At 36.1% G+C, this 25,464-nt stretch overlaps 3 protein-coding genes across 5 annotated transcripts; 2 read left to right on the top strand and 1 right to left on the bottom strand.

The window, feature by feature from the left end:
* Nucleotides 1-5,162, top strand: cfbl (complement factor b, like). 2 transcript variants are annotated; one of them, XM_026195964.1, is made up of 18 exons: nt 1-114; nt 548-736; nt 829-1,014; nt 1,173-1,346; nt 1,430-1,525; nt 1,630-1,763; nt 1,917-2,064; nt 2,210-2,341; nt 2,498-2,593; nt 2,689-2,826; nt 2,983-3,089; nt 3,212-3,344; nt 3,434-3,572; nt 3,650-3,729; nt 4,098-4,198; nt 4,389-4,518; nt 4,670-4,719; nt 4,879-5,162. In XM_026195964.1, the coding sequence occupies exons 1-18, from the start codon at nt 54-56 to the stop codon at nt 5,047-5,049; spliced, it is 2,265 nt and encodes a 754-aa protein (XP_026051749.1). In that variant the 5' UTR covers nt 1-53; the 3' UTR covers nt 5,050-5,162. The 2 variants fall into 2 exon arrangements, with proteins under 2 accessions (XP_026051749.1, XP_026051750.1); XM_026195965.1 differs by lacking the exon at nt 1,430-1,525.
* A 1,431-nt stretch (nt 5,163-6,593) lies between these two features.
* On the top strand, nt 6,594-13,660 carry bbs1 (Bardet-Biedl syndrome 1). The gene is made up of 17 exons (XM_026195963.1): nt 6,594-6,779; nt 7,072-7,148; nt 7,242-7,276; nt 8,403-8,675; nt 8,787-8,833; nt 8,947-8,985; nt 9,081-9,153; nt 9,244-9,375; nt 9,534-9,640; nt 10,011-10,131; nt 10,218-10,376; nt 10,508-10,577; nt 10,655-10,813; nt 11,269-11,402; nt 11,489-11,623; nt 12,027-12,113; nt 13,161-13,660. The coding sequence occupies exons 1-17, from the start codon at nt 6,748-6,750 to the stop codon at nt 13,245-13,247; spliced, it is 1,767 nt and encodes a 588-aa protein (XP_026051748.1). The 5' UTR covers nt 6,594-6,747; the 3' UTR covers nt 13,248-13,660.
* On the bottom strand, nt 13,592-24,088 carry LOC113038493 (calpain-1 catalytic subunit). 2 transcript variants are annotated; one of them, XM_026195961.1, is made up of 22 exons: nt 23,851-24,084; nt 23,244-23,540; nt 22,819-22,888; nt 22,409-22,527; nt 21,070-21,203; nt 20,825-20,993; nt 20,022-20,105; nt 19,830-19,915; nt 19,674-19,748; nt 18,430-18,590; nt 18,190-18,350; nt 17,865-17,876; nt 17,461-17,672; nt 16,314-16,353; nt 16,156-16,221; nt 16,016-16,073; nt 15,780-15,844; nt 15,597-15,665; nt 14,926-15,004; nt 14,722-14,838; nt 14,515-14,573; nt 13,592-14,396 (listed from the first exon to the last, which is right to left on the bottom strand). In XM_026195961.1, exons 2-22 carry the CDS (start codon nt 23,493-23,495, stop codon nt 14,370-14,372), a joined length of 2,115 nt encoding a protein of 704 aa, XP_026051746.1. In that variant the 5' UTR covers nt 23,496-23,540; nt 23,851-24,084; the 3' UTR covers nt 13,592-14,369. The 2 variants fall into 2 exon arrangements, with proteins under 2 accessions (XP_026051746.1, XP_026051745.1); XM_026195960.1 differs by having other exon boundaries at nt 13,592-14,573; nt 23,851-24,088.
* Between the last annotated feature and the right edge of the window lie 1,376 nt (nt 24,089-25,464).

Below are 25,464 nucleotides of genomic sequence, written 5' to 3'. Positions count from 1 at the left end.
GAGTCCTTCTCTGGCCGTTGTTTCATTTGCTGTGTGAATCTGACAAGAGCATCATGGAGTGTGAACCGTGGATGAATCTATTCCTGCTCGCTGTACTGTGTCCTCTCATAACCGGTATGTCTTCTTGATTTGGCTTTAACCAGAAATATAAATAGAAAGTTCTGTTTTTGCTTTTTTAACTGAAATGCTGATTTGAGGGAACATCAAACACATAAATGCTTTATACTATCAATTCACTTTCATTTTCATTTTACAACAGCAGTATTGCACATTTAATAGTCTGTAGTCATATAGTCCAGAGCAAAGTCCAAATTATAGTCTTTGGACAATTTATTGTGATGTCTACACACTATATACACTCTTTCAGTTTCAAGCATCTTTTATAGTTGTTGAATTTGTGCATTGTTTAATTAAGTTGCACAACTGATTCGATAAAACGTTGCGAAGTAATGTTAATTTGTATTTTACTTAAAAAGAAAATGTTCATTACAGTGCACTCTTGCAACACTTTTTTTTTTTTCATCTGGGCCTCTGATATTTCTCACAGGTGCTCCGTCCTCTATTTCGTGCCCGGATGAGAATCTCAGTATTAGTGGAGGGAGATATTCTTTCTCAAAAGATGGGAGCGTTGTAAGATACGAATGTTCAGAAGGCTATTACCCAACCATTACGGTCCGTCGCTGTATCAAAGGAAAATGGAACCCGTTGCCCAAAAGAAGACAACCAAAATGCCAGAGTAAGCAAAACATGATAATACAGTATACCCTTAATCATAACTGAAAACACAACACAGGCTACTCACACACACACAAAAAACATTTCTTTCAGAAATCACATGTCCTGATCCACGTGGTTTCAAAAATGGAGACGTGTATCCATATCAGAGGCAGTATTTTGTGAATGACACGACCAACTACTCGTGTCAGTCTGGCTACGATTTCCGTGGCTCGGGGACTCGAGTTTGCCAGGGGAATGGGAAATGGAGTGGAGGCACACCAGTCTGTGGAAGAAACTGTGAGTGGGACGTCTTTTAATGCAGTTAGTTTCCTGGTTCATGAATACTCTACAGATTAAATATACAATTTCAGCCCCTTTAGAAGAATGAGCAAGGATTGAGCCTCAATTCACTTTCATAATTTTTCATTCCATTGTCTGTTCCTTTTTTCAAACAGCTGATTACTGTCCTGATCCTGGGGTTCCCGCGGGCTCTTCAATAACAGGCAACATGTTTAATATAGACGACAAAGTCACGTACCGCTGTGAAAATAAATTGACTCTGATTGGTTCCAAAGAACGAGTGTGTCAGGAGAACGGCCAGTGGTCAGGAACAGAGCCGGAATGTTACGGTAAACCTTTCATCTCACTCGTCTGGAGTGCACTGCAGTTCATATTCAGCTTGGCTAACGTTGTTGTTGTTGGGTAAATACAGCTGATTTCACATACGACAGCCCAGAGGAAGCATCGGAAGGTTTCAGCAGTTCTCTAAAGTCAAATCTAGCGGTTTCTCAACAATATGAAGGAACAGGTAGTCTTGTGCAACTCACACTGCCTTTTTCCTGTGTGAAACAGACTCTTGTTTTCTGGTTACCTCTACTTTCTTTGTATAAAACCTGTTCCCTGTGTCTTCAGATCAGTTTGGGAAAAAAATACGAGTGGGTAGTGGAGGGAAGATTGATATCTACATTGCTCTGGATGTATCTGACAGCATAGACGAAGAGGACTTCGTAAAGGCAAAAGGTGTCATCAAAACACTCATAGAAAAGGTATGAGATAAATAGTATGTTAATAACACAGTCGCACCCTTTGGCTATCTATTCTTTGTCACACTATTAGTTTCCCATTATAATCTCTTCTCTTATTCCTAATGAAACTTAGTGAACCTGACGAAAATTTGACCTTATGATCATTACCAACAGATCAGTTATTACGAAGTCTCCCCAAACTATGAGATCCTGATTTTTGCCACAGATGTTGCACGGATAGTCTCCATGAGGGACTTCAAGAGCGGGCAAAAAAATAATCTGTTAGAAATTCTTAAAAAACTGAAGGATTATGAATATAACAGTAAGTGTTTTGTTTAGATCTGATTTAAAAGTCTTTCTTACAGCAAAAATGTAAATGTGTTTGTCTGGTGTGGTCAGTCTGAGAGTGAAATATTTGAGAACCTTTGAGACATATTTTAAAATCCCGATGGTTTTGTGACCGACAGGTAAAGGTGATCGAACGGGAACTAATATCGCCCAGGCTTATAAGAGCATTTTAGAAAGTATGCAAATAGAGCAGATGAGGAATAAAGAGGAATTCAAGAAGACCCAACAAATCGTCATCATGTTCACTGATGGTAATGATGATGTTTATTTCAATATTGATTGGGAATCATAAAAAAACAATAATAGCAAGATTTATACTGGGTGGTTAGCACTGAATCTGTTCAAGTGCCGTTAGTCCTTGATGTTAAAAAACAATAAAACCATCACTTTTATTATTCACTCTTTAGGTCAGGCCAACATGGGTGGTAATCCGAAACAATGGGTGGACCAGATCAAAGATCTTGTTAAAAGAAATACTCCTTTAGAGGAGGAGGAACAACTTGGTGAGAAAGAAGATGAATTATTTTCAAATACAGCTCAATGCTCTCTCTCTCTCTCTCTCTCTCTTTTAATTATTGGTGATTCCTTTTTTGTACAGACCTGTATGTGTTTGGAATGGGAGATGATGTGAATGCTGAGGACATTAATGATTTGAAGACTGACAGGGGAAATGAGAAGTTTTTCTTCAAGCTTAAGAACTTGGATGATTTGCAGGAGACATTTGACAGCATGATTGGTATTTCCTTACGTCTGTTTTCCATTTAGAAGCATGCATTTAGTGTTGGCTGGGTAAAAATATCATTTTAAGATAATTATTGTCCTCCACGTCCATTGCAAAGCAAAGTCAGTATACGAAATCTATACATTTCTCCTGTTTTCCGTGCCTGAGCAGATGAGGGCACCAGTGTAGCATTATGTGGACTTCACAGAGATTACGACGATGGCACTGATTCCCACAAACGTCAGCAATACCCCTGGTTGGCAAAGATTAGTGTGACTGTGGGTATTTTCATATCTTAGTCTTATTTCTGGTTAAAAATTGGACAAATAAATGGCTTAGCATCACCATGTTAGTTCTTTGAACATTTTTTTGTTAAACTTTTCAATGAAATATTTTGCAGCGCAACAATGGAAAAATTTCAAATTGCATGGGGTCACTAGTCACCTCAAGCTTTATCTTGACCGCGGCTCACTGCTTCCGGTTTGGTGACACACCTGATAGAATAACTGTTGATTTGGGTTCAGATACTAAAGGTAATGTTGAGAATTATTATTATTATTATGATTCTTTTTACACCTAATGGTGTAAATCTCATCAGTGGTGTTTCCTTTTCTCTTCTTAGGAATAAAAGTGAAAGATTACATACCTCATCCTCTCTATAACATTGAAGCAAAACAGAAATTGGGAATACCTGAATATTATGAATTTGACGTGGCTCTTATTCAGTTGGAGAACCCTGTAATTATGGATATTGGTCTTCGGTGAGGAATGTAGCTTGTCTACTAAAAAGTCTTAAAATTGTGCCATGAATTAACGCTTATGATGTATGTCTCTACAGGCCAATCTGCATCCCCTGCACCAAGGAAACAAGTGGAGCTCTGAGACTTTCAGATAGAGAAGGAACATGCAAAAAACAACGTGAGTTACAAACAGATACGTCTGACAGAAATATTGCATGTGTATTAGTTACATGTATAAATACAGGGTGGAATGGGGTAAGATGACCGTCCCACCATAATTATTTCCTTTGACCATAGACAGCACAAAATAATTTTTTTTAATTATTAGCTGTGCTCTTCTTAATATTGTCATTTCAAGTGAATATCAACATTTGTGAGATTTTGTCACGGAGGTTAAAACATCAAGGTCTGATATTATATAACTTTTGGGGGTTGAATTGTTAATGAATGTTTTGTGGACACATACAAAAATATAGCTTGAGTGGCATGGCAAAATATTACTTAAAAAAACTTGCATTGCTAAAATACAACATATTTTATTTACAGAGGAAGAGCTAATGAGTGCAGAAACTGTGAAAGCTTCTTTCATGTCGGTCATCGGACAAAGCATTAAGAAGAAACTAATCACAATCAAGCAGGGAAAATGGGTAATGATATATTGTATGGTGGACACTGTCTGGCATTCTTTTTATTTGTGGTTTCATTAGTGTGATTTCATAACAGGGCTTGATATTTTAATAATGGCACTCAAAATAGTAACAAATTTGTTAGTGAAAAGCTTAATTAAATGCATGCTTTGCTCAACAGTTCTGAAGTTCTTTTGTCCCTTTTCTTCAGCGGGATGCTTGTGTTGAAGATGCCAAAAAAGCTGAAGGAATTACTGCGAAAAATGCTAAAGATATTGTTACGGATAATTTTCTGTGCAGCGGTGGTACTGAACCTACTGTAGATGATATTGCCTGCAAAGGTGAGTTGGGATTTTTGCAAGGGGACTTAACATTTGGCAGTAATCTACTATTAGAATCGTCATAAAATGTCATATCCTTAGTATCCCTATTCTTAATAAATTGAATTTGCTAAAGGATCTGAACTCAGAATGTTGTGCATGTCATCAACAGGTGACTCTGGTGGGGCCACTTTTGTGGTTCCTGGCGATCGAATGGTCCAGGTGTGTTTTTGAATCACTTCTCATGTTTGCTGATTCCTTTTAACAGTACACTGAGCCATTTCAAATAAGATGCATAATTTTTCAGAAGACTAAATTGTTGTTATTCATGTCTAATTTGAGATATTTTTGGTTTAATAATATCGGACTACTCTTGAACAGGTGGGTGTCGTCAGCTGGGGAGTGAAGAACGTGTGCAAAGACAACCGGAACCCTAGATCTGATTCAAACACAAGAGATTACCATACAAGTCTTTTCAGTCCAGAAGTACGCACATTCCTTAAACGCTACCTTGGAGATGAGAAATTGGGAACCCCTCTTACGTTCCTGTGAACATCATGTTTAACAGTATTCTGTTTCTCTGTTCTGTTTATGGCTTTGGAATTTGCAAGAAATGTGACACAGTAAAAATATTGGGAAATAATAAAAAAGGAATTTCATATTAATGCAGTGTATATGTTTTTTAATCTTTTTCAGAATTAACTTTTTGTCCAGTGCAAGTAATCAAATGTGGTTAATCAACATGTTCGATACAATCATAAACAGCACTTTTCATGAGTGGGGTTCAAAATAAAGTTTTTGGTTTACGATACATATATACAAAAAATATAATTTTTTCTATGTTTGTAAAATAAGTCTCTTTAGCATTTATTTGATTAAAAAATACAGTAATATTGTGAAATATTACAAATATTACAATACATTTTTTATTTTATTTTTATTTTTATTCTTTTACTTGATTGTCCATGAAATGCCTTTTAAAGATGCCTAATCGGTGACCAGTTTTGGAGGGTGACCACATTCCAAAAAAAAAAACTGTTACTTTAAAAAATAACAGGTTGACAGGAACAAGTTTAACGATTTCAAACAAATGTACTAATTTCTAGCTAATAGTCAGGTTGACAAAAGCACATGCTGTACACTTTGAAAGGGTGTTACTTGTAGATATTTATTATATTAAGTGTTTTTTTTTTTTGATGAGGGTATAAGAGGGCTGACATAAAATCAGGGGAGACCAATAAAATGATTTATATTTTATAGAAAAATATATACACATGTAACCAAAAACACTGCTTAACAACGAGACTGTATTTTGAACAATATGCAATGTGATTTTTTATTTTTATGTTTTATATAATTTTGCCTTAGTTGCAAATTAAAAGTCCTGCTGAAACAGGACAGGCCAAAAACCTTACCCTTGCTATCAGCATAAATGCTATTTAAATTACTTAAAATAATATTTATATAATATTTATTTATTTATTTTAAATCGCAAATGAATTTTGGTTTGATTGATTATTTTATTAGGGACACATTGGGTTTTGTCACCACAACATGATTACTTTAGTCTTGAGTGTCACATACTCCTTCAGAATTCATTTAATGTTAATTTGGTGGTTAATTCTTCTATTATATTATTGGTGTTCAGTTATTAATAATAGTTCTTACTATTTTCAGAGTTGAAAACTATTTTTCGCTGCTTAACGTGGAAAACAAGTTTTTGGCGAATAGAAGGTTCAGGGAACACGGCATTTATCTGATATATAAACACTATCAATTCTGAATAAAATATAATTTTACATTAAACTTTTGAAGCAGAACAACTGTTTTAAATTTTCATAATAAAAACTGTGTCTCCAGCTCCATACCAGCATATTAGAATGATTCCAAAATAAAATATATATATATATATATATATATATATATATATATATATATATATATATATATATTTTTTTTTTTTTTTTTTAAATACGCTTTATTGTTGTGATGATATCTAAAAACATTTCTTTTAGTGTAAAAACCTGAAAACACGGATCCCTTACACTCGGAACTATTCGTTAAGATGAACAGTTCCTGGCGGAAGAGTTTCGATGTAGCTCACTTAACCTCTCCCGCTGGCGTGGTTACCATAGGAACGAGGAAAGCCGATCTGAGGATTACAGCAGACGGTCCAAGCAGTTTGATTAGCACAGCCTAAAATCAGTAGTAACAAGCATTTAATATCAGATATCAAATAACAAAACCGTCATGTCATCTGTTTCCCAGGAGCTGAAAGACACGTGAGTAGTTAAATGCTGATTTCTGAGGCGTTCTCTCGAAAATATCGCTCTAAATAACGATTGACGTTAGCATACAGTGTATAATTTCCTTAAAACGTAATAATTAATAAGTCAGTCATTTTACACTAGCAGTAGAGCTTATTTTCTTACTCTTATTTGCCAAATATGGCGGCTGCACAGCAATACAACAGAGCTGAAGTGTTTTCAAAACCAGTGCAGAGAAATGAATTGATATGCAGCGATGATTTTGAATATGGACTGTTTGTAGTAAGTTCTTCCTGTGCTCTTGTAGTTCAGTGGCGAGCTCCAAATGGCTTGATGCTCACTATGACCCAGTCGCCAATCTTTACACCTTCTCCTCCTGCATTGGTGAGTCACTGGTTCATGAACTTGTCTTGCGCGTTCACTTCCATGGCCAAACTCATACTCCAAGGATCTCATACTTCCTCTTATTTTCTACAGCTCTTTCAGATTTGCATGGAGATGGTGAGAATAAGGTGAGATGGTTTAAAGGATTTTGAGAAGTCTGACAGTAAACAGTGTTGAGAAGAACTACTGTAAGGTTAACCCTGTCTGGTTTCAATGTTTCAAAATTATAATAATTCCTAAAAGTAATCAAATGTAATCTGTTACTTTACTTTAATAAAGTAATTTGAAATAGTAACACTATTATTACATTTTAAATAGGGTAACGTGTGATCTGTAAGCTATTACATTTTCAAAGAAACCTTTCCAGCACAAATTGTGATGTGTTGACTAACATAATAAAGCACATACGTTTGTTATTTAATATTTAGAAAATATTTAAACTATTGCGGTCAAATGATTAATTTTTTATTTTGTTAAATGTTTTTTTTTTTTTACGTAATATATGCGTGTGTATTGTGTATATTTATTATGTATACATATAAATGCACACACATTCATGTATATATTTAAGAAAGATATGTTATGTTTAAAATATATATAATATCAATTATATTAACAAATACTTACATGGACATTTTTTTAAATATATATATATATATATACAGTACACACACATGTAAACAAAATTTTGGATGAGATTAATCATTTGAGAGCAGTAATTTAAACGCATAAGCATATTTTAAAATGTTATGTGCAGATACTGTTAAGAAGTATACATTAAATCTGAAATGATACATTAAATACAAATTATTTAAGGTTTTAATATTGTTAATTTATTTTAGTTGTATTAAATCGCTGCTTCATTATTAGTACAAATGTGTTTAAATCCATGACATACAGGTTTCAGTAGAAATGACAGAAAAGTATATTGTAGTTACCATAAATGTTTGCCAGTACATTCAAAAGTTTGACCATATTTCATAGACAATATAAGAAATATATTTTAAATGTCAATTTTTTTAACATGTTTATTTAATTGTAAATAAAATAACATGCAGTTAAGTTCCTGAAAACATTAAATTCAGTAATTTTATCCTTTTAAAATGTTACTTTTCAAATATTTTCAGTAATCTAGTCTAATTATTATTATTTTTGAAGAAGGAGTGATCTTTTTATGCAATGTCATTAATCTTTTATTAAAATTAGACCACCAATAAAGAGTCATTGTAAGCATCATGTCTGTCTGTGTTCCAGCTGGTGGTGGGTGATCTTGGCACAGGAGTGTGTAACATGAAGCTAAAGGTGTACCGTGGCACTGGTCTTTTGAGTGAGAGCACCCTGCTGGACCTGCCCACTGGCATGGTCTCCTTTCTCATGGACCTGCACGAGCCACGAACGCCGGCCATCGCTGTGGCCTCCGGTCCCTTCATCTACGTCTACAAGAACCTGAGGCCCTATTTCAAGTTCACGCTGCCTAGTCTGGAGGTGAACCCTCTGGAGCAGGATGTCTGGAGTCAGGCCAAGGAGGTAAGCTGTTCTTCATCCTACATCCTATATCTGCATTCAGCTTTTTGCAATATGTCATATGTGAGGTTTTTCACTGTGGTTTCATTTTACTGATTGTTTTTTACCGCTTAGGACATGATTGATCCAATGACGCTCAAGGAGATGTTAGAAGGTTTAAGGTGAGTTACTGTACTGTACATACTGCATTGCACTGCATTGCTTATAAAGTACAGCATGATGCAATACATGTGGATTTTACAGTTACAACACTTTATTGATTCCTCTTGAACAGGGATAAAGCAGAAATTCCACTCTCTGTCAGATCACTACGGTAAAACCTCTTCCTATAAAAAAAAAGTGGAAATAAAATATCATCATCATTTTTTTACCTAATGATTCATTGCATTTCTTGTGTAAATTATTCAGGTTCCTCATGCTTGAGCCACAGGAAATGGAGAATTTCGTTCTTCTTCATAAAGAACAGCCCATACGTAGACAGGTGTCAATATCTACATATGCACAATCACCCTCACACTGACAAACAAAAAGAGATGCACTAACAGGGCTTTTGTCTCTTGGTTTGTCTCAGACGGTCATTACCTGTATAGGGACGCTGAAGAAGAACATGGCGGATGAGGATGCCGTCAGCTGCCTGGTGATTGGCACAGAGAACGGTGATGTTTACATATTAGACCCAGAGGCCTTTACCATCCTCTACAAGGTCAGCACCTGCTTCATATGTCCTTGTTACACACTATATTCTTTTATTAGCATTTGGATTTATTCCTCTGAAGTCTCATCAGAATATAAGTGACTTACTTCTCATTTAGTACTAAAGTAAGCTGATGTCCCCAAAGGAATGAACTGTGTGTTTTTTAGATGTCACTTCCCAGTACACCTACCTTGATGGACGTGACGGGACAGTTTGATGTGGAGTTCCGGATCACTGTGGCATGTCGCAACGGCAACATCTATATACTACGCAGGTAACGGAGTGAATAGAAACTTATTTCAATATTTTTACTCGAGAATGCATATATGTGCACATATAATCAGCAAAATGTTATCATAATGTGCATCAAGAAAGGTCTGTATGGGTGCACTTTAAGCATGCAAAATTTCTTCAGATATCGCAACAGTTGTGGCGTGTCATGTTAAAATATACAATATGCTGTAGTATATGTCTGTGTCTTTCACATTTGAACAAATTGGAATGCAGTGAAAAGCGAAATGTCGTTTTTGCATTTCCTGTATCCAGCGTTTGCATACATATAAATGGAAGTCAATGTAATGAAAAATGGCCCTTAGTTTTTGATAGCTTGCTAAAACAGGCCAATTTTCTTTTTTGTGCTAAAGGGATTCTCCGAAGCCTAAGTACTGCATTGAGCTGTCCTCTCACCCAGTGGGACTGGTGAGGATTGGAAAGAATGTAGTTGTAGGATGTTCTCATGAGGCGCTGCACGGTTACACTCAAAAGGTATGATAACTGAACCCATATCTGTCACACTAGCAGTAATGCCTCCAGAAGTCATCATGCTAATTCTCATGTGGAATCTCTTGTAGGGGAAAAAGCTGTGGACCGCTTATTTGCCAGCCCCCGTGACCACCATGGCGCTGATGGACCTTCCCACACGAGGTTTCCAGGCTGTGCTGGTGGGTCTGGCCAACTGTGAAGTACACATGTACCGAGACAAAAATCTCGTCAGCACCATCAAGACACCAGTAAGAACAACCGTGAATTCAAAACCCAGCGAAATTCAGAATCATATCTGAGTTGCAGTTCCCACCACTCTGATTTTACTGCTAGGATGTTCTCCTAATCATCATCAGAGACTTACATTCATGTCTTACAGGATGTAGTGACAAGCATTTGTTTCGGACGTTACGGACGGGAAGACGGCACACTCATAATGACCACCAAAGGTAGAAAAAGCATGTTGTGTGGTAAATTAAGCAGTTCAGGAAAGCATTTCAGATGTCTTAAAGTGTGTGTGATCCAGGAGGAGGTTTGATCGTGAAGATCCTCAAGAGGACGGCTGTGTTTGAAGACAGGGACTCGGCCCCTGGACCTCCAATAGCCCAGAGCATTCGTCTCAATGTGCCCAAGAAGACCAAGCTGTACGTGGACCAGACCTTGAGAGAGCGCGAAAATGCTGTGGGTCAGTGATGCACCAAGATAAATTCTGTCCACAAAACACCTAAGTTGACGGTTTTCATTTAGCTAAAAACCGAAACCCGTAAAATACAGTATTGGTAATTAAATTTGGAAAACTGGGTAACTGAAGTTGGGAAGGTGTTCAGGGTGTCGTGTTTTAGGTGAGGAACTAAACCATAGAAAATGTCTTATTAAAGCTGCTTCTCGATATTTCAGCCAAACAAATTTTACATGTTGCAAATCATATACACTACCAGTCAAAAGTTAAGATAAAAAAAATAAAATAATAATTAACAGAAGCCTCTTATGCTCACCAAAAGCTGCACAAAATGCTCTAAAAACAGAAATATTGTAAAATATTAATACAATTTAAAATCACATTTTTAATATATTTGAAATGTAATTTTTTAAATAAATGCCGCCAAAACCTGTAAGTCAGGAGATGTTTTTTCTATGCAGCCATGCACCGAGCTTTTCAGATGGACCTGAGCAGGCTGCGTCTCGCTGCAGCGCGGGCCTATGTCAAAGCTCTGGAGTCCAGCCTCACGCCCATGTCAGCGAGTCTGACCGAGCCGCTCAAGATGAATGCGGTGGTGAGTTGAGCAATGCTGAATGTGCTAACAAAATGACACCGGAAAGCTGATACTAATCTCAGCTTCTGCTTCCTGTTTCTGTGAAGGTTCAAGGGTTGGGCCCATCCTTCAAGCTCACGCTGAACATCCAGAACACTGCAGCGTGCCGTCCGGTCATGAACCTGGCCATCAGTTTTCTGTACGATGAAAATCTGTATAGCATGAAGACGGCATTTTTCAAGGTCACCTCAGCTGAGCAGTTTTATGAGCATTATTCCTTCTCTATCCACCTTTTTCCTCAACGCGGAAGTAAGCCTATGGGTGAGACTTCCGTTTCGTTAGCCGCTATAGGTAAATGACGAGGAAAAAAACAACGTTTGCAGTACAAACCAGTGTGTTCTTAATTAAGGTAACAGATTAAAATAATATGATAGGACACATCAATTGTCAATATCAAGCCGCAAAAAAAAAACTATTTTGTACAGCTAAAAATAGCTGGATGAAAATGAGACCGGAAGCTTTACCCTTAGAATTTACTCATTTTTACATCAGGAAAAAGGTGGATATAAACAGATTTTTTAAATGTGTAGTTATTGAAGCGGAGAAAATGCTTACTGGTAACAGTGAATTGTTTTGTGTCTTTAGATCCCCTTACTGGTTCCAGGGCTGAATTACCCCATTGACACTTTTGTGGAGTGCTTGAGTGACAAAGGCATCTCTGACATCATCAAAGTGAGACTTTCACCCATTCAGAATAAAATAATAGCTAGTATGTGTACAATGAAAAATATGCAAATAGAAAACCAGGATGAATTAAACATGAAAAAAAATGATAATATTAATATTTAAAAAAAAAAAACACACACACACACACACACACACACACACACACACACATATATATATATATGAATTATATTAATTCCTTAATTGTAAGTTGCTTTGAATTAAATTATATGACTAAATTCAATGTAAATATGCACACAGACCACAATATACCAAAACTGTCCCGAAATGTTTAGACAAAATAGAATTTTTACTTTCAGAATGATAACTAGACACTGCTCCCATGCATATTATGAAGTCCAAAATGACAGTAAAGACTGTAATGTTTTGTGCTGTTCTTTTAAACTTTTAATGAAGTTATTCTTGGAAAAAAATGATCACAGTTTCCACAAAAAAAGTGTAAAAAAAAAAAAAAAAAACTACTTTTTTTTTACATAGATGTTAAGAAATTGTCTTTAGCAGCAAATCAGCATTTTTAATTATTTCTAAAGGATTATGTGACACTGAGGACTAAAAATCAGACTTTGCCATATCAGAAATAAATTACATAAAAAATTGTGTGTTTTATATATATATATATATATATATATATATATATATACATTACTGCATTTTTGATCAAATTAATGTAGCTTTGGTTTAGAAAGGGATTTCTTTCAAAAACATAAAAAAAAAACGTTAAAAATATATTATACGCTATGGAAAATTTATAAATATGTAAGGGAAATATTCAATCTTAGATCATACACCAGTGTTTATCTAAAATGCTGTGGTATAAATAATCTATTTACATCAACATGTACTCAGTCTTTTGCTTGAAACTGAATTTCCTGTGGTCATTCACCCACCCAGGTGGGTTCTGGCACCAGTCACAAAATAGGAGCCCGACACCCCTGTACAGTCCCATGATGCATAACATAAATGTTGATAGCTGTACAACAAGCTTTCTGCATGAAATCAAGCGGCTATTTGATGTTATGTATCTGATTTCAGGTGTTTGTGCTGAGGGAAGGAAAGAGTGCTCCTCTCCTCACCGCCCACATCAACATGCCTGTGAGTGAAGGACTTGCACTGAACTGAGAGCCAATCAGCAGAGCCGAGCGCTCTTGCTGTGCTCCTAGCAGCAGTTAGGCTTCTCCCCAGAGCTGCCTGGAACAGACAGCTTTTCATCACAGGAGTTAAGAGAAGCTTGCGCTGGCCATAGGGCCGGTGCTTCCTGTAGCTTAGACCATGACTGAGGGAGGCGTGTCCTCACAGGCAACACCTCTGTACCTTTTAATGGCTAGTGACTGGAGCGTTTGATTGACAGCTGAAGGCCTAGCACTCCATAGGTCATAGAGTTTGGATGTAAGAGACGTTTCTGATGTTTACTTGTGGTAGTTATATGTAAAAACATATTTATTCTTGATGTAATGATCACACACTTTACAATGCAATTGTGAGGCTTTATTTTAATACATATTGAGAATCATTGCATAAACAGTTTGTCTAAGGCAATGTGGTAAGATAAATATTGTTCACTACTTTTAAAGCACACAAATGAAAGGAAACAAGGCACAAGGGTGAAAGGTCACAGGAGATGATCTCAGCATAGAGCTGTGAATGACTGACTCTTCGTTTAAGCCTCGATTCTGACCAATCCTTGGGCCGTAGCAACTTCTCCTTAATTATCAGATAAGCATTTGCTCTTCTCTTCTGTATGTCTATGGAAGTGTTAAAAATGATCCGGGTTTACAGGTAAAATAAGTGACACGGTGACCCGAAGAGAAAGGTCAGTTCACTCGCTCTCTGCATTTCACAGATTCACAGTACTTTTCTACACGACAGTGACGTAAGTTCAACTGTTCTTGCGCTCAGATATTTGTTTGCATGCATGTAAACTTTATATACACTATCATTCAAAAGTTTGGGGTCAAAAGGATAATCAAGGCTGCTAGAAGTATTAACATATAAAATAAAAATCTTTCTGATCCAAAACTCTTGTATTGTAGTGTAAACACTGCTTTTTCTGAGTTTATTCGGTTGGCTGTTGTGTTGCATCTCAGTGTTTGCTTTCCTTTCCTCTCATGCTGTATGAAAACTGAATGGTGTCATATAGCTGATAGTATGAGTTCCTTATTGTCAGTCAGGGACCCACTTTGTGAATACTAATGAGGATACAGGAGGCAGAGGAAGGAAGGACAGAGGAAGAGGAACATCCATCTAAGCAAACATAGTGAGGGTGATCCACTATAAGAAGACAGGAAGAAAACAAAAGGGAGGGAAAATGTTGCAAACATATATTACTAGAGACAAGGAAGCATTTGCTACTGAAATGTCTAATTACTAATGAGCAGTTAAGACTAACCTGGGTGAAGCTGAAGGATACCAATCCATTTTCATCAGCGCCCATTGATTTAAAAGTTTCTGTTGAAATAAAAAGTGAGCTCTAACAAATCTAGTCCTATCTTACAAATGATCTGTCTTAAAGCTACACTGAAGTTCTGGCTGGTTTTGGTAATTACACTGTAAAAATGACGATAAAAAGATGGTGTTTTCTACATGGCTCACTTACTGAACATAGTCTCCAGGCGGATCAGACAGGACACAAAGCTGTCAAAGTCCACATTGAGGTCTGGCTTCGCGTAGCGCAGGATTATCAGCTGGAACAAGTTGTTGGTCAACTTGAAGCCTTACAGAAAGTATAAATTCAGAAAGTCTGCATAAACATAATACACCTCAGTAATTATTGAAATTGTGCTATTTAAGGAGCAGATACCTGCTGATTCTAGCGCGAGACGCATTTCATAAGAGCTCATTGTGCCCGACTTGTCCAAGTCAAACTGCCTAAACACTGCCTAGCCAGTTATTGAAGAAAAAGAAAAAACATATCAACATTTGTACTAACATTCAGAAGTTTGGAGTCAGCAAGACTTCTTTTATATTTTGGAAAAAAGTTTCTTATGCTCATCATGGCTGCATTTATTTGATTACAAAAAATACAGTAAAAACAGCAATGCTGTGAAATATGATTACAATTTTAATAAATGTTTTCTATTTAAATATATTTACAGATTTATAATTTTTGCAAATTATTCCAGTAACGCAAAGCTGAATTTTCAGCATTACCGGCATTTCAACCTTAATTTGAGGTCATAAGTAAATGGAGTCAGATTATAATTTAACCTAAATTTAATAACTCTGAAACGTGCTGAAAAGACCGAACATGCATGAAACCTTCATCCACCACTGGATACCTACGTCAGGCTAATTTGTGGACCTTACATAACAGCATTTATTAAAATATAAATGTTTTGTAACACAAATATCTTTAACTGCCACTTTGAATGAATTGAATGCATCCTTGCAGAATAAAAGTATTAATTATCAACTCCAAACGCTAACATTTATATATACACCATAAAGCAAGCATAAAATGTTACCACTGACAAGATATCGTTTGACCTTCTCCCAGAGCACATGGAAGTCTGTCAGTCGCAGCTTTCCAGTGCCAGTTGTCTTCAAGGCAGGTCAAGGTTTGACTAAGACTTTAAAGAATACTGTTTACAGCAAGATGTTTCTAAAAGGACCACAAACGCTAACATTCTTGAGTGTAGAGGCATCAAAGGATACATCCATAAGATTGATCATGGCTCGACATGCCTCTTTGTCAAATCCGTCTGTCTTTATATCTTTATCTGTAAGAAGAACAAACATAAGGGCATTTTGAGCATCAGTGGTTGCCTTTCAGGGAATAGTTCTTGTTAAATATGATTATGTTTGCAGCATATGCGGAATGTTCTCATTTACCACAGAACATAATTGTGAAACCAATGAAATTTCCTTTACTTGTCTGTAAACATACTCACGTTTGCCAACAACCCGGTTCAGAATCATCTGGAGTTTCGACACATTGATTTCCATTTCCTGTTGATCACAGTGAATGAGTCAATCAAGCTTTTGGGCACTACAGCAACTCATGAAATCCTCCCACTTCCTGCTGTCTTACCGGCCCTGCCAACTTTGCAAAAAGCGCCTTGAAGCCCTCGTCAATGTCGCTCTCCTGGAGCACAGACTACCATAGAAACAACACATTATTCAGCAGCAAAATTTCCCAGGATACATCTGTGTGCAGTACTGTTAAAAACATTTCACAGGAAAACTCACCTCCTCGGGTACATCTGCTGAAATTTCATCATCTAGCTCCCTATCGAGAAAAAGCAAATTCATATTATTTTCTCTCAGCTCTGGTTTAATGTGTTACTATTTTATTATAAAGCATATATATATATATATATATATATATATATATATATATATATATATATATATATATATATATATATATATTAAGCATATATTAATGTTTTGCTACACATTCAGTATATGTAGTAGCAAAAATATGCAATGTATTTGAACAAGTGCTTCATTATATTTATTAACAAAGTATTAATATATACATAAACATATTCAAATATATATATATATATATATATATATATATATATATATATATATATATATATATATAAATCCATTTTAATAAATGAAGTTGTAATGCATTTTTCATATTTCTAACCATTTTGAATATTTATTATTTCATTTCAAACAACTTTTCAATTTATTTATATTGCTAGTCTTTTTTACTATTTATTGATGCTCTGTAAAAATATAATATTAACCAAATTCAATAAAAAAAATGTTTTTCATATTTTTTACAATTTCAAATATCTATTAATGCTCTGTTATAATGTTTTTTTAACCAAATTCCATAAATTTTTCAAATGTTTAGTAGTTTCCAGGCGCACTTAAAAGCTTTCAATTTTCTCAAAAAACTAGGGTGCGCCTTATAATCCGGACCGCTTTATATATGGATCAAGGTTTCGTTGACATTCCCTTTAGCACAGCTCCATCTAGAGGACGCATAACGCAAACCCAGTCAAACGTTTGACTGCAGTATCTTCTATTCTATGCGCCTTGTAATCCGGTGCGCCCTATATATGAAAACAGTTCTAAAATAGGCCATTCATTGAAGGTGCGCCTTATAATCCGGTGTGCCTTATAGTGCGGAAAATACGGTAACCAAATTTGATCAAATTTTCATTCATTCGATTTTTTTATATTTATAAATGCTGCATAAAAACATCATCTTAACCCAATGCAATCAAAGTTTTCATTTATTTCAATTAACTATTATACATAGTTTATATAAATATTATATTAAACAACTTCAAAGTGCTATTTATTTATTTATTTAACAAGATTTTGAATCTATTTGAATTAAACAAACATTTCTTCTCAAACAGTCACTCACTGAGAGTCAGCAGCCTTTTCAGAGAAGACCCTCAGCACAAAGTCTCCTTCTTTCTGGGGCTCATAGGTGGAGGGGACGATGATATATTCCCCCGCTGGCAGGCAGAAACGCGAGCTCACCTCTCGAAGGTTGATGAAGAGCTCAGAACGAGCGCTGGACGTGTGGGTGAGGAAAAAATCACGCTTCAGATGCACACCCACCCGGCCCAGATACTGAGAGGAGAGGAAACCCAGATCACAACACACTGTGCTGTATGTGTCCTCAGCTAACTGATCTCTCAGAGCTAGAGCTATCTTAAACTAACAAACAGGCTGCAGTTCAGAAACCAACCTGACTGATAACAAATGGTTTACCAATGTTAAACAATGCTGATGAGATTCATTTTTCTGGCACACATCTCATACCTCTTCAGGGACCTGTAAAATTCAGAAATAAAGTTTAGAAACATAACCAGTTCATCTGCATGGTTTGGTTTTCTATAATAACTGTTATTTCCAGTAACATAGGCAACACTAGAGAAGTTTGTCACAATTTATAACCTGTATAAAACCTCTTAATCCATATAGTTGGTGAGATAAAGAATTTGTGACAACTTTCCCCAGCCTCCTCTATAATACATTCAAATATTTCATTAAAAAAAAATTCATTCTGGGTATGTAAAAAGCATCTAGAAGCTGATTGGTTCTGACGAACAGATAGAAATGCAACCCTATTGAATTAGTTTTCTACCTCATAAACAGCAAATCCAATCGTTTCCATGTCTTTTCCCTCCTGACGTAACTTCCTGCGATTCTTCTGCATCAGGGCCACGAGAAAAGTGCAGTCTTCTTGACTCTCGGTATCTGGTTCCTTCAAGACTACTTTAAACTGGGGATTGATCCAAAATGTTGCTGTGTAGAGAGAAGCATATTTTAATGTGAGAGTCTCTCATGGTCAGATCCCAAGCAGTGTCTTTAGTAAGGAATATGCCTGGATAATTCCTGCAGCCGCCAGCAGTGCTTCCTCTTCTCCATTCTCCAGGATACAGGGATGTGTTCCACTTCTTCACTTCTCTGCTCTGTAGCGCATCCGGCGTCAGGTTACAGATCTCTAGTCTGCTGAACTCTCGCATGAAGTCACCGAATGACATCCTGTGGGCGAATGATGCTCATATTTAAAGCCTGAAGGTATTTTGCTAAATGTTTCTATGCTTGCAATGGACAATGGATCCCACTGAGTTTCATTACATGGACAAAAACAGCTGAGACCTTCTTCAAAATAGCTTCTTTTGTGTTCCACCGAATAAAGTCATACAGGGTGAGTATATGATGACACAACTTTCATGCCATGGATGTCCTTGCTGAGCTTAAGTTGTATTTATTTTAGTGCTGGGCAGTGATTAATCATGATTAATCGCATCCAAGATAAAAGTTTTTGTGTACATAATGTATGTATTTGTACTGTGTATATATTTTAATCACAATCAAATTCGCAATTGATAATTGCCCAGCACTTATTTATTAATTAAATTGCCCCTATTATGGATTTTTGAAAATAGCCTTTCATGAAGTGTGTAACACAGCTCTAATTGAATGAAAACATCCTGCAAAGTTTTCAATCTGAAAGTGCACCTTGTATAAAGTTATTGTCTCTCAAAAGAAAGAGTCGAATATGAATCATTGAGTCGTTTTTAAAACGAATCCCAAGCCGTTTCACGTTGAAGTCAACATTAAATATTAGCATATTGTCAGTCTTTTCACGTTTGTCTGAATAAAAATGCAAATTCATTCTTTGCCACTAGGTGCCGCTTTTGGAGCGGTAAAAATAACAGTTTCCTGGTAACGCTGTACACAAAGCAGCACTGCGCTCACAAACGCTGCTTTATCAGATATTACAGGTATAATGAAATAAAATAAGTCGAACCAATCACTTCAGATTAGCATCACGCAAAGGAGTTGTTTGGAAAAAAAAAATCATTGAGCGAATCGTTTAGGAGTCTTTGAGCAAGTAATGTAAAAATATATGAAAAGTGTTTTTTGACCTTGAATTTATGCCAACCTGTTGTTGGGGACTCCCAAAAACCAAAATATCAACCTTTCCTAACTCATAATAGGGGTACATTAAGCATTTGTTTATTCCTGCTTAATTCGCCACCTATTTAACTAGTTAAAAAGTAATATGCGAATAAGGAACAAATGACAAAGATATATAAAGAATAATGCAATTAGCAGTACCAGAATTCTCCGTCTTCTTGGCAGTTGTGTAGACGGGACCTTACAGACGGGTCAATTTCACGCCATTCCCTTGACCTGGATCGACAGACGATGACAGTATTCAACAAAGCTATTTGATATTCATTATTATTTTAATTCATCACTTATCGTTCTCACTCATCACTCCAGGGTCCCATCCACTCCACCTCTCCCCAAGGGTTTCTGATGCGCAACAGCTTTGTGAGCTTTCCTCTGTACTCCACCTGTCCACCAGATGACAGTTAACCAGCACACAACAGATGGGAACATTCATGTAAACAATCATGTGAGCTGTCTGTAACTGTCAATCAAACTGCAGCACTCACTCACCTCTTCCACTCCAGTAATAGAGTATGCGTGGCCTTTCACCAGTTTTTTAAAGGTGATCGCCTCCATGTCAAAGAAACTTGTAATCTAAAAGTGAATATAAAATAATCTTTAGTACTTCTTTTAGTACTTATATTAGTAACAACCCAAATGTGAGAATATATATAAATTTGGTTAGCATGGCCTCTGCTGGTAGATACTGAAATTACACCATTTAAAACAAAAAGCTTTAGGACTTATTATATTATATTATATTATATTATTCCATGGCCATACATCACATATTAAAAATCTAATATATATAAACAAATAAAATCTAATTCCTGAATACTTATAAACACACACACAATTTTAATTAACATTTTAATTTAGATTTCTACATATGCATTAAAATAGTTGGAAGTATTAATATTTTAAAATTTGTGTACACATTCCATTAAAAGTACTACATAATTTTTTTTTATAATAAATTAAAAGACAATATTTCTAACCATTTTAAATATTGAATAATTCTCCAATTCAACCAATTTGAAAATAAATTAATACTCCATATATTAATTCATATATTTATATTGTAGAAAAAACATTTATGTTACTACATTTATATACATAAATTATATTATATTATATTATATTATATTATATTATATTATATTATATTATATTATATTATATTATATTATATTATATTATAGTAGGGGTTTAAACAATTTGAGATGGACTAAGATTTTTCCCTGACTTTCTCAGCTTTCTCCAGATATAAGAACTTTTAGACTTGAAAGATTACATTGTCCCTGAGCACTAACATCTATGGAGCAGCCCATCAGGGAGCCTCTCTCCACAGCTCTTCTGATGATGCTGAAGAGGTTGGGTGGAGCTTTTTTCAGCTCATACATCTCTGTCACTCCACCGGTGAAGTCCTCAAACCCCTCAGACGTGCAGCCTCCAGATAGAGCCTCATAGCAGCCGTTCAACCTGCCGCATTCATAACAGCAAACTCATTACACGAGCTTCAGACTCATCCGGGTCTGAAGACTGAAAGTCCTCTTACTTTGCATATGCCTTCTCCACCAGGGCGCTCCAGAACTCCGCTCCCTCAGCTGAGTGGACGAAAAGCAGCTTCCCATCTCTGACAGGCAGCCGGTCGTCAATCACCACATCCACCCAGTCCCCGAACTGCCAAAACTAGAAAGTCCAATAGGAAACATATTTTCTGCACTCACATCACGTCATGATTATTATAATTAAAAAGACGACAACTCTGAAGATTTGACATACTCTTACTCTGAAATGTTTGTTTCTGTGGAAATATTAATAATGCCTTAATGCATGCATGTCTGATACTGATGACAGAGATTTTGCAGTTTTTCAACTTGTAATTATGAGTTTGACATGAAGCATTATCCAAAAGTGCACACAGTTGGGGGATGGTTGTATTATATTTTTGGGCATTCACTGTGAATATTCATAAAATTATGTTGAATGTCCTATGTCTTTTGAAATTAGCAGTTTTATTCAGCTAGGACACATTAAGTCAATCAAAAGACATTTGTAACGTTACAAAAGGATTCTGTTTCAAAAACTCTTATTTTGAATTTTCCATTCATCAAAGAATCCTGAAAAAAATGTACTATGGTTTCTACAAAAAATATTAAGCAGCACACAACAGACGAAATGTTTCTTGGTTACTATGTTATATTTGAGATATTTTAAGTATGCAATAACAATTTGTGCATTTCTCTTCCTATGTAAACATTAGTTTGCTAGGTGCCGCTGGCTGTACTCCAAGTCTCTCTGCAGCACTAATGCTCTGAACATTACAAGCATTCACTCAGTGACTGAGCCTAAATGGTTCCTGGCTGGAGAACAGAAGAGGAATTTGGCCATTTCATTTTCTGGGTGAGGCCTGTATATATAGTCATTGCAGCAGACAGGGAGGGCCGGCGTTTAGGGTTTGCTGCTTAATGTAGATCTGCTGAGCTATGGAGAATCAAATGGAAGTGGAACAGATCGGTTTACACGCTGCATTGAAGCGAAGGACACGTCTGGGATTTTTCACAAAACCAGAGTTTGGGCAATGTGGCAAGAAAATTAACTAATATGTTTTAAATGTATTTACTTAAATACTTATAAAATACCAATTTTCTTGTGTGACTGAGGGAATAGATGACCTCTATCTACACAATGTCTTTCATTTATAAGTAACTGTCTATTTAATTAAAGGTGCAGAAATGTGGCTAATTTTAATTCTATTCTAATATTATATTTAATATTACATTTCTATAAATACACAATACATAAATGTATTCATATACATTTACATATTAACCTTCAAAACTGATATGATCATTTTAATTAGAAAACAAATGTGCATGTATAGTCTTCAGTACCTGGAAGTGAAAGATTCCTGCATATTGCTGATGGAAGCTCTGGCCATGAGGCACTACTCGATGCAGCAAGGGTTCGTTGAGGGTAAGGCACGCGATGGCTGCCAGCAGCCAACAATCACCTACAATCAGTATATTAAACATTGTTGCATTATTAATATTAAACACAACAACTTGCACTACTGAACTAAATTGAATTAATACTAAACTGAATTGAGCTGAACAATGACAATATAAGCATCTATAACACTGTTATTGAACTAAACTGAATCAACATTAAACATGACAAAGCACAACTGTCTTTTCAGTACAGATAAAAAAAAAACGTTTTTATTTTGTGGTGGGAAAACATCCATGCCATGTCTTTGAGTCCTTTTTTGGTTTTCTTCTGTTTTAGTAAAAGCTCGTTTTACCTAGAGCCCCTTGGCAGATGTCTGTGCGTGTGGCCCCATCTACAATAAAGTGTGGGTCAGTGCAGAACTCCTGGGGCACACAGAGAAGGCCTATGGGTCAGACAGGGCATAGAAATGACTGGGACATCACTGCTTCATTGACTGATAGATAAATAGATGTTAATCAACCAGCAGTATATATTTACTATGTTATATTATTTTGCAAGTAAGAAAGTGCAATAGAATTCTAAAAGAACAGTTTGGAATGGCATGAGTAAATGATGACAGAATTTTCATTATTCATCTGAAAATGCAAATATAAATATGTGAGCAAAGACTTTGCAAATGCTAGTTTATTTTATATTTATACATGTTAGGTTTTGCTCTTACTAGGTTTGTAATACTGGTCCAAACTACACCCTCTCAGTTTATTGCAATGTTCTCACCGTGGGCCTCATCCAGCGAACACCTTTGGTTTTTGCAGAGCCAGGGCCCAACTCCTTGAATCCTAAGGAAGTCTGCTGGGCTGGGAATGTTTCATCCTCAAACATACATCTACTCTGAAGGCAACGGGCACGCAAGGTTTCAAAATCTTGGCCCAAGAACTTCAGGGCCATATTGTTCTGACCCAATCCCTCATTTCGATCCCATTCGCTCCTCAAACGAGCAGCGACCCCTGTGGCACAAATTGGCTCCATCGAGGACAGAATTTTCTGAGACCCCACCAAAAATATGGATCACTTCTGCATCAACACACATTAGGTCAAAGTCATTTTCCATATTTTACAAAAAATATAATAATATCAACGGTCACATATTATTATTATTCATGTAATAATTTATTATTATCATTTCTACCCACAAAATTATCTATTTACAAGCAGATGTAATGTAATATCCTTTCTCTCGTTATGTTTATATGGCTAGTGGTTAAATATAACACACATACAGGCATCTACTGCCAACCACTCAAGAAGTCAAAGCATTTGACAATATCAAGATACAAACTTTGCAATCTAGGCTTTTACTTAGTGTAAACGTATTATATATTACCTTAAAATAGCACTCTCCAAATCCAGATACGAGTATTCTTGCAGTGAGGTCCTGTTCAGTGAACTAACATATAATGTTAGGCTTTGTCCCAGCGTTTGAGGGACTGCAGTGAGCTTGTGTGTGTGTGTGTGTAATGCTCCCAAATGTTACTATTAACCATGAGACCAGCGGCTATAATCCTCTAGAGGGCGCAAGGAGGCTAAAAAAAGCAGAATCCTGCATTGATATTTCATACTAGAGACATTTTACATTAATGTTTATATTATAGTTTAGTCTACAAATTCCAAGTACATTAGTATACTGAGATAAATCGCCTTGAGTAACCTCAGTAAAAAGTGTGTTTTTTTTTTTCACATGCAGTACTGAATAACCAGACGACTGTGATTGGTCCATCTCCACAAGCGCAGAGAAAAGTAACAGATTACATGGGACAACGTCCTTACTCTGCAGCGGTCTACACGATTTTTTAAATGTCCGTTAAGTTGGAAAATACACTGTGAAGAATTTAAATACTTATATTATTTAATTATTTACATAACAACCATTAATTAAATCCCACCGTACCTGACCAGCCGGAGACAGCGACTGAGCCACGCCCAATTTCATTGCAGATGATTGCGGCAAATGTATAGAAATCATTACCTAGTAAATTTGAAGTAAAAAACTGGGGAGTCACGTGTATATATAATTATGTTATTTTTTTTTTTTTTATTAAAACAAAAAGTTAAAGGTGTATTATCATACAGGCTCATATAGGCAATATTTCTTAAAGGTCCCAACAGGATTGCGGCAGGCAAGGTAGATTTATGAATTCTACATTTTTATGTTTCTTAATAATTTAATGTCACACCTACCGAAAATATAAAAACAGTGGTTGACTATGAATTTTGGAATATAAAATGCCTTCCACTTTGGAATATGATAAAATAAATGGTTTATTTATGCCCAAAAGAGGGCAGCAAAGAGCTGCAATAATGTGACTGTCACCTGATTGTGGTATTAAATGACCCATATTTAAAACCTATAGGGACACACACACACACACACACACGCAGAGAGAGAGAGAGAGAGAGAGAGAGAGAGAGAGAGAGAGAGAGAGAGAGAGAGAGAATTAGAAGCATCTTGGCATTTGATGGAGAGCTCGATTAGTCTTCAGATCTATATTAGATTTTGTGTGTAAAAGGCAATAACTTTCTACATGTGTCTGACTACTATGTATATGAAAGATCACATCAGAACAGACTAAAACAAACATTTAACTCAGTCCTGTTTGTTGCTTGATTTTGCTCATCGTGCATCCAAAATGAAGTTAGGCTATTTAAAGTGGGAAAGTGTAGGAAGTGTGTTGCACTAAAAGCACAGCCCATAAAATTTCCAGGACAGTCTTAAAAAAGTGAGCAGAAATAATAACCTCTAGGGAATTCATGTTTTCAGTTTCAGCTTTATCCAAAATGATTAAAATTCAGAAAGTGTAAGGAACTCTGGGGCCTTTTTGATTAATCCTTGGCAGTCTGAATGTTTCAGGACTTGATGTCATGAAACTTCACTGCTCTCTCTGGCTTCAATCTGTCAGGGAGAGATAAACTACAAACTGTGCCAGCGTGGGTGGTTGCA

Source organism: Carassius auratus, chromosome 21 (assembly GCF_003368295.1).
Source record: "Carassius auratus strain Wakin chromosome 21, ASM336829v1, whole genome shotgun sequence".
NCBI classification, from domain to species: Eukaryota; Metazoa; Chordata; class Actinopteri; order Cypriniformes; family Cyprinidae; genus Carassius; species Carassius auratus.
Note: the sequence above shows the minus strand (reverse complement) of the source record. Positions and strands in the feature narration are given on the sequence as shown.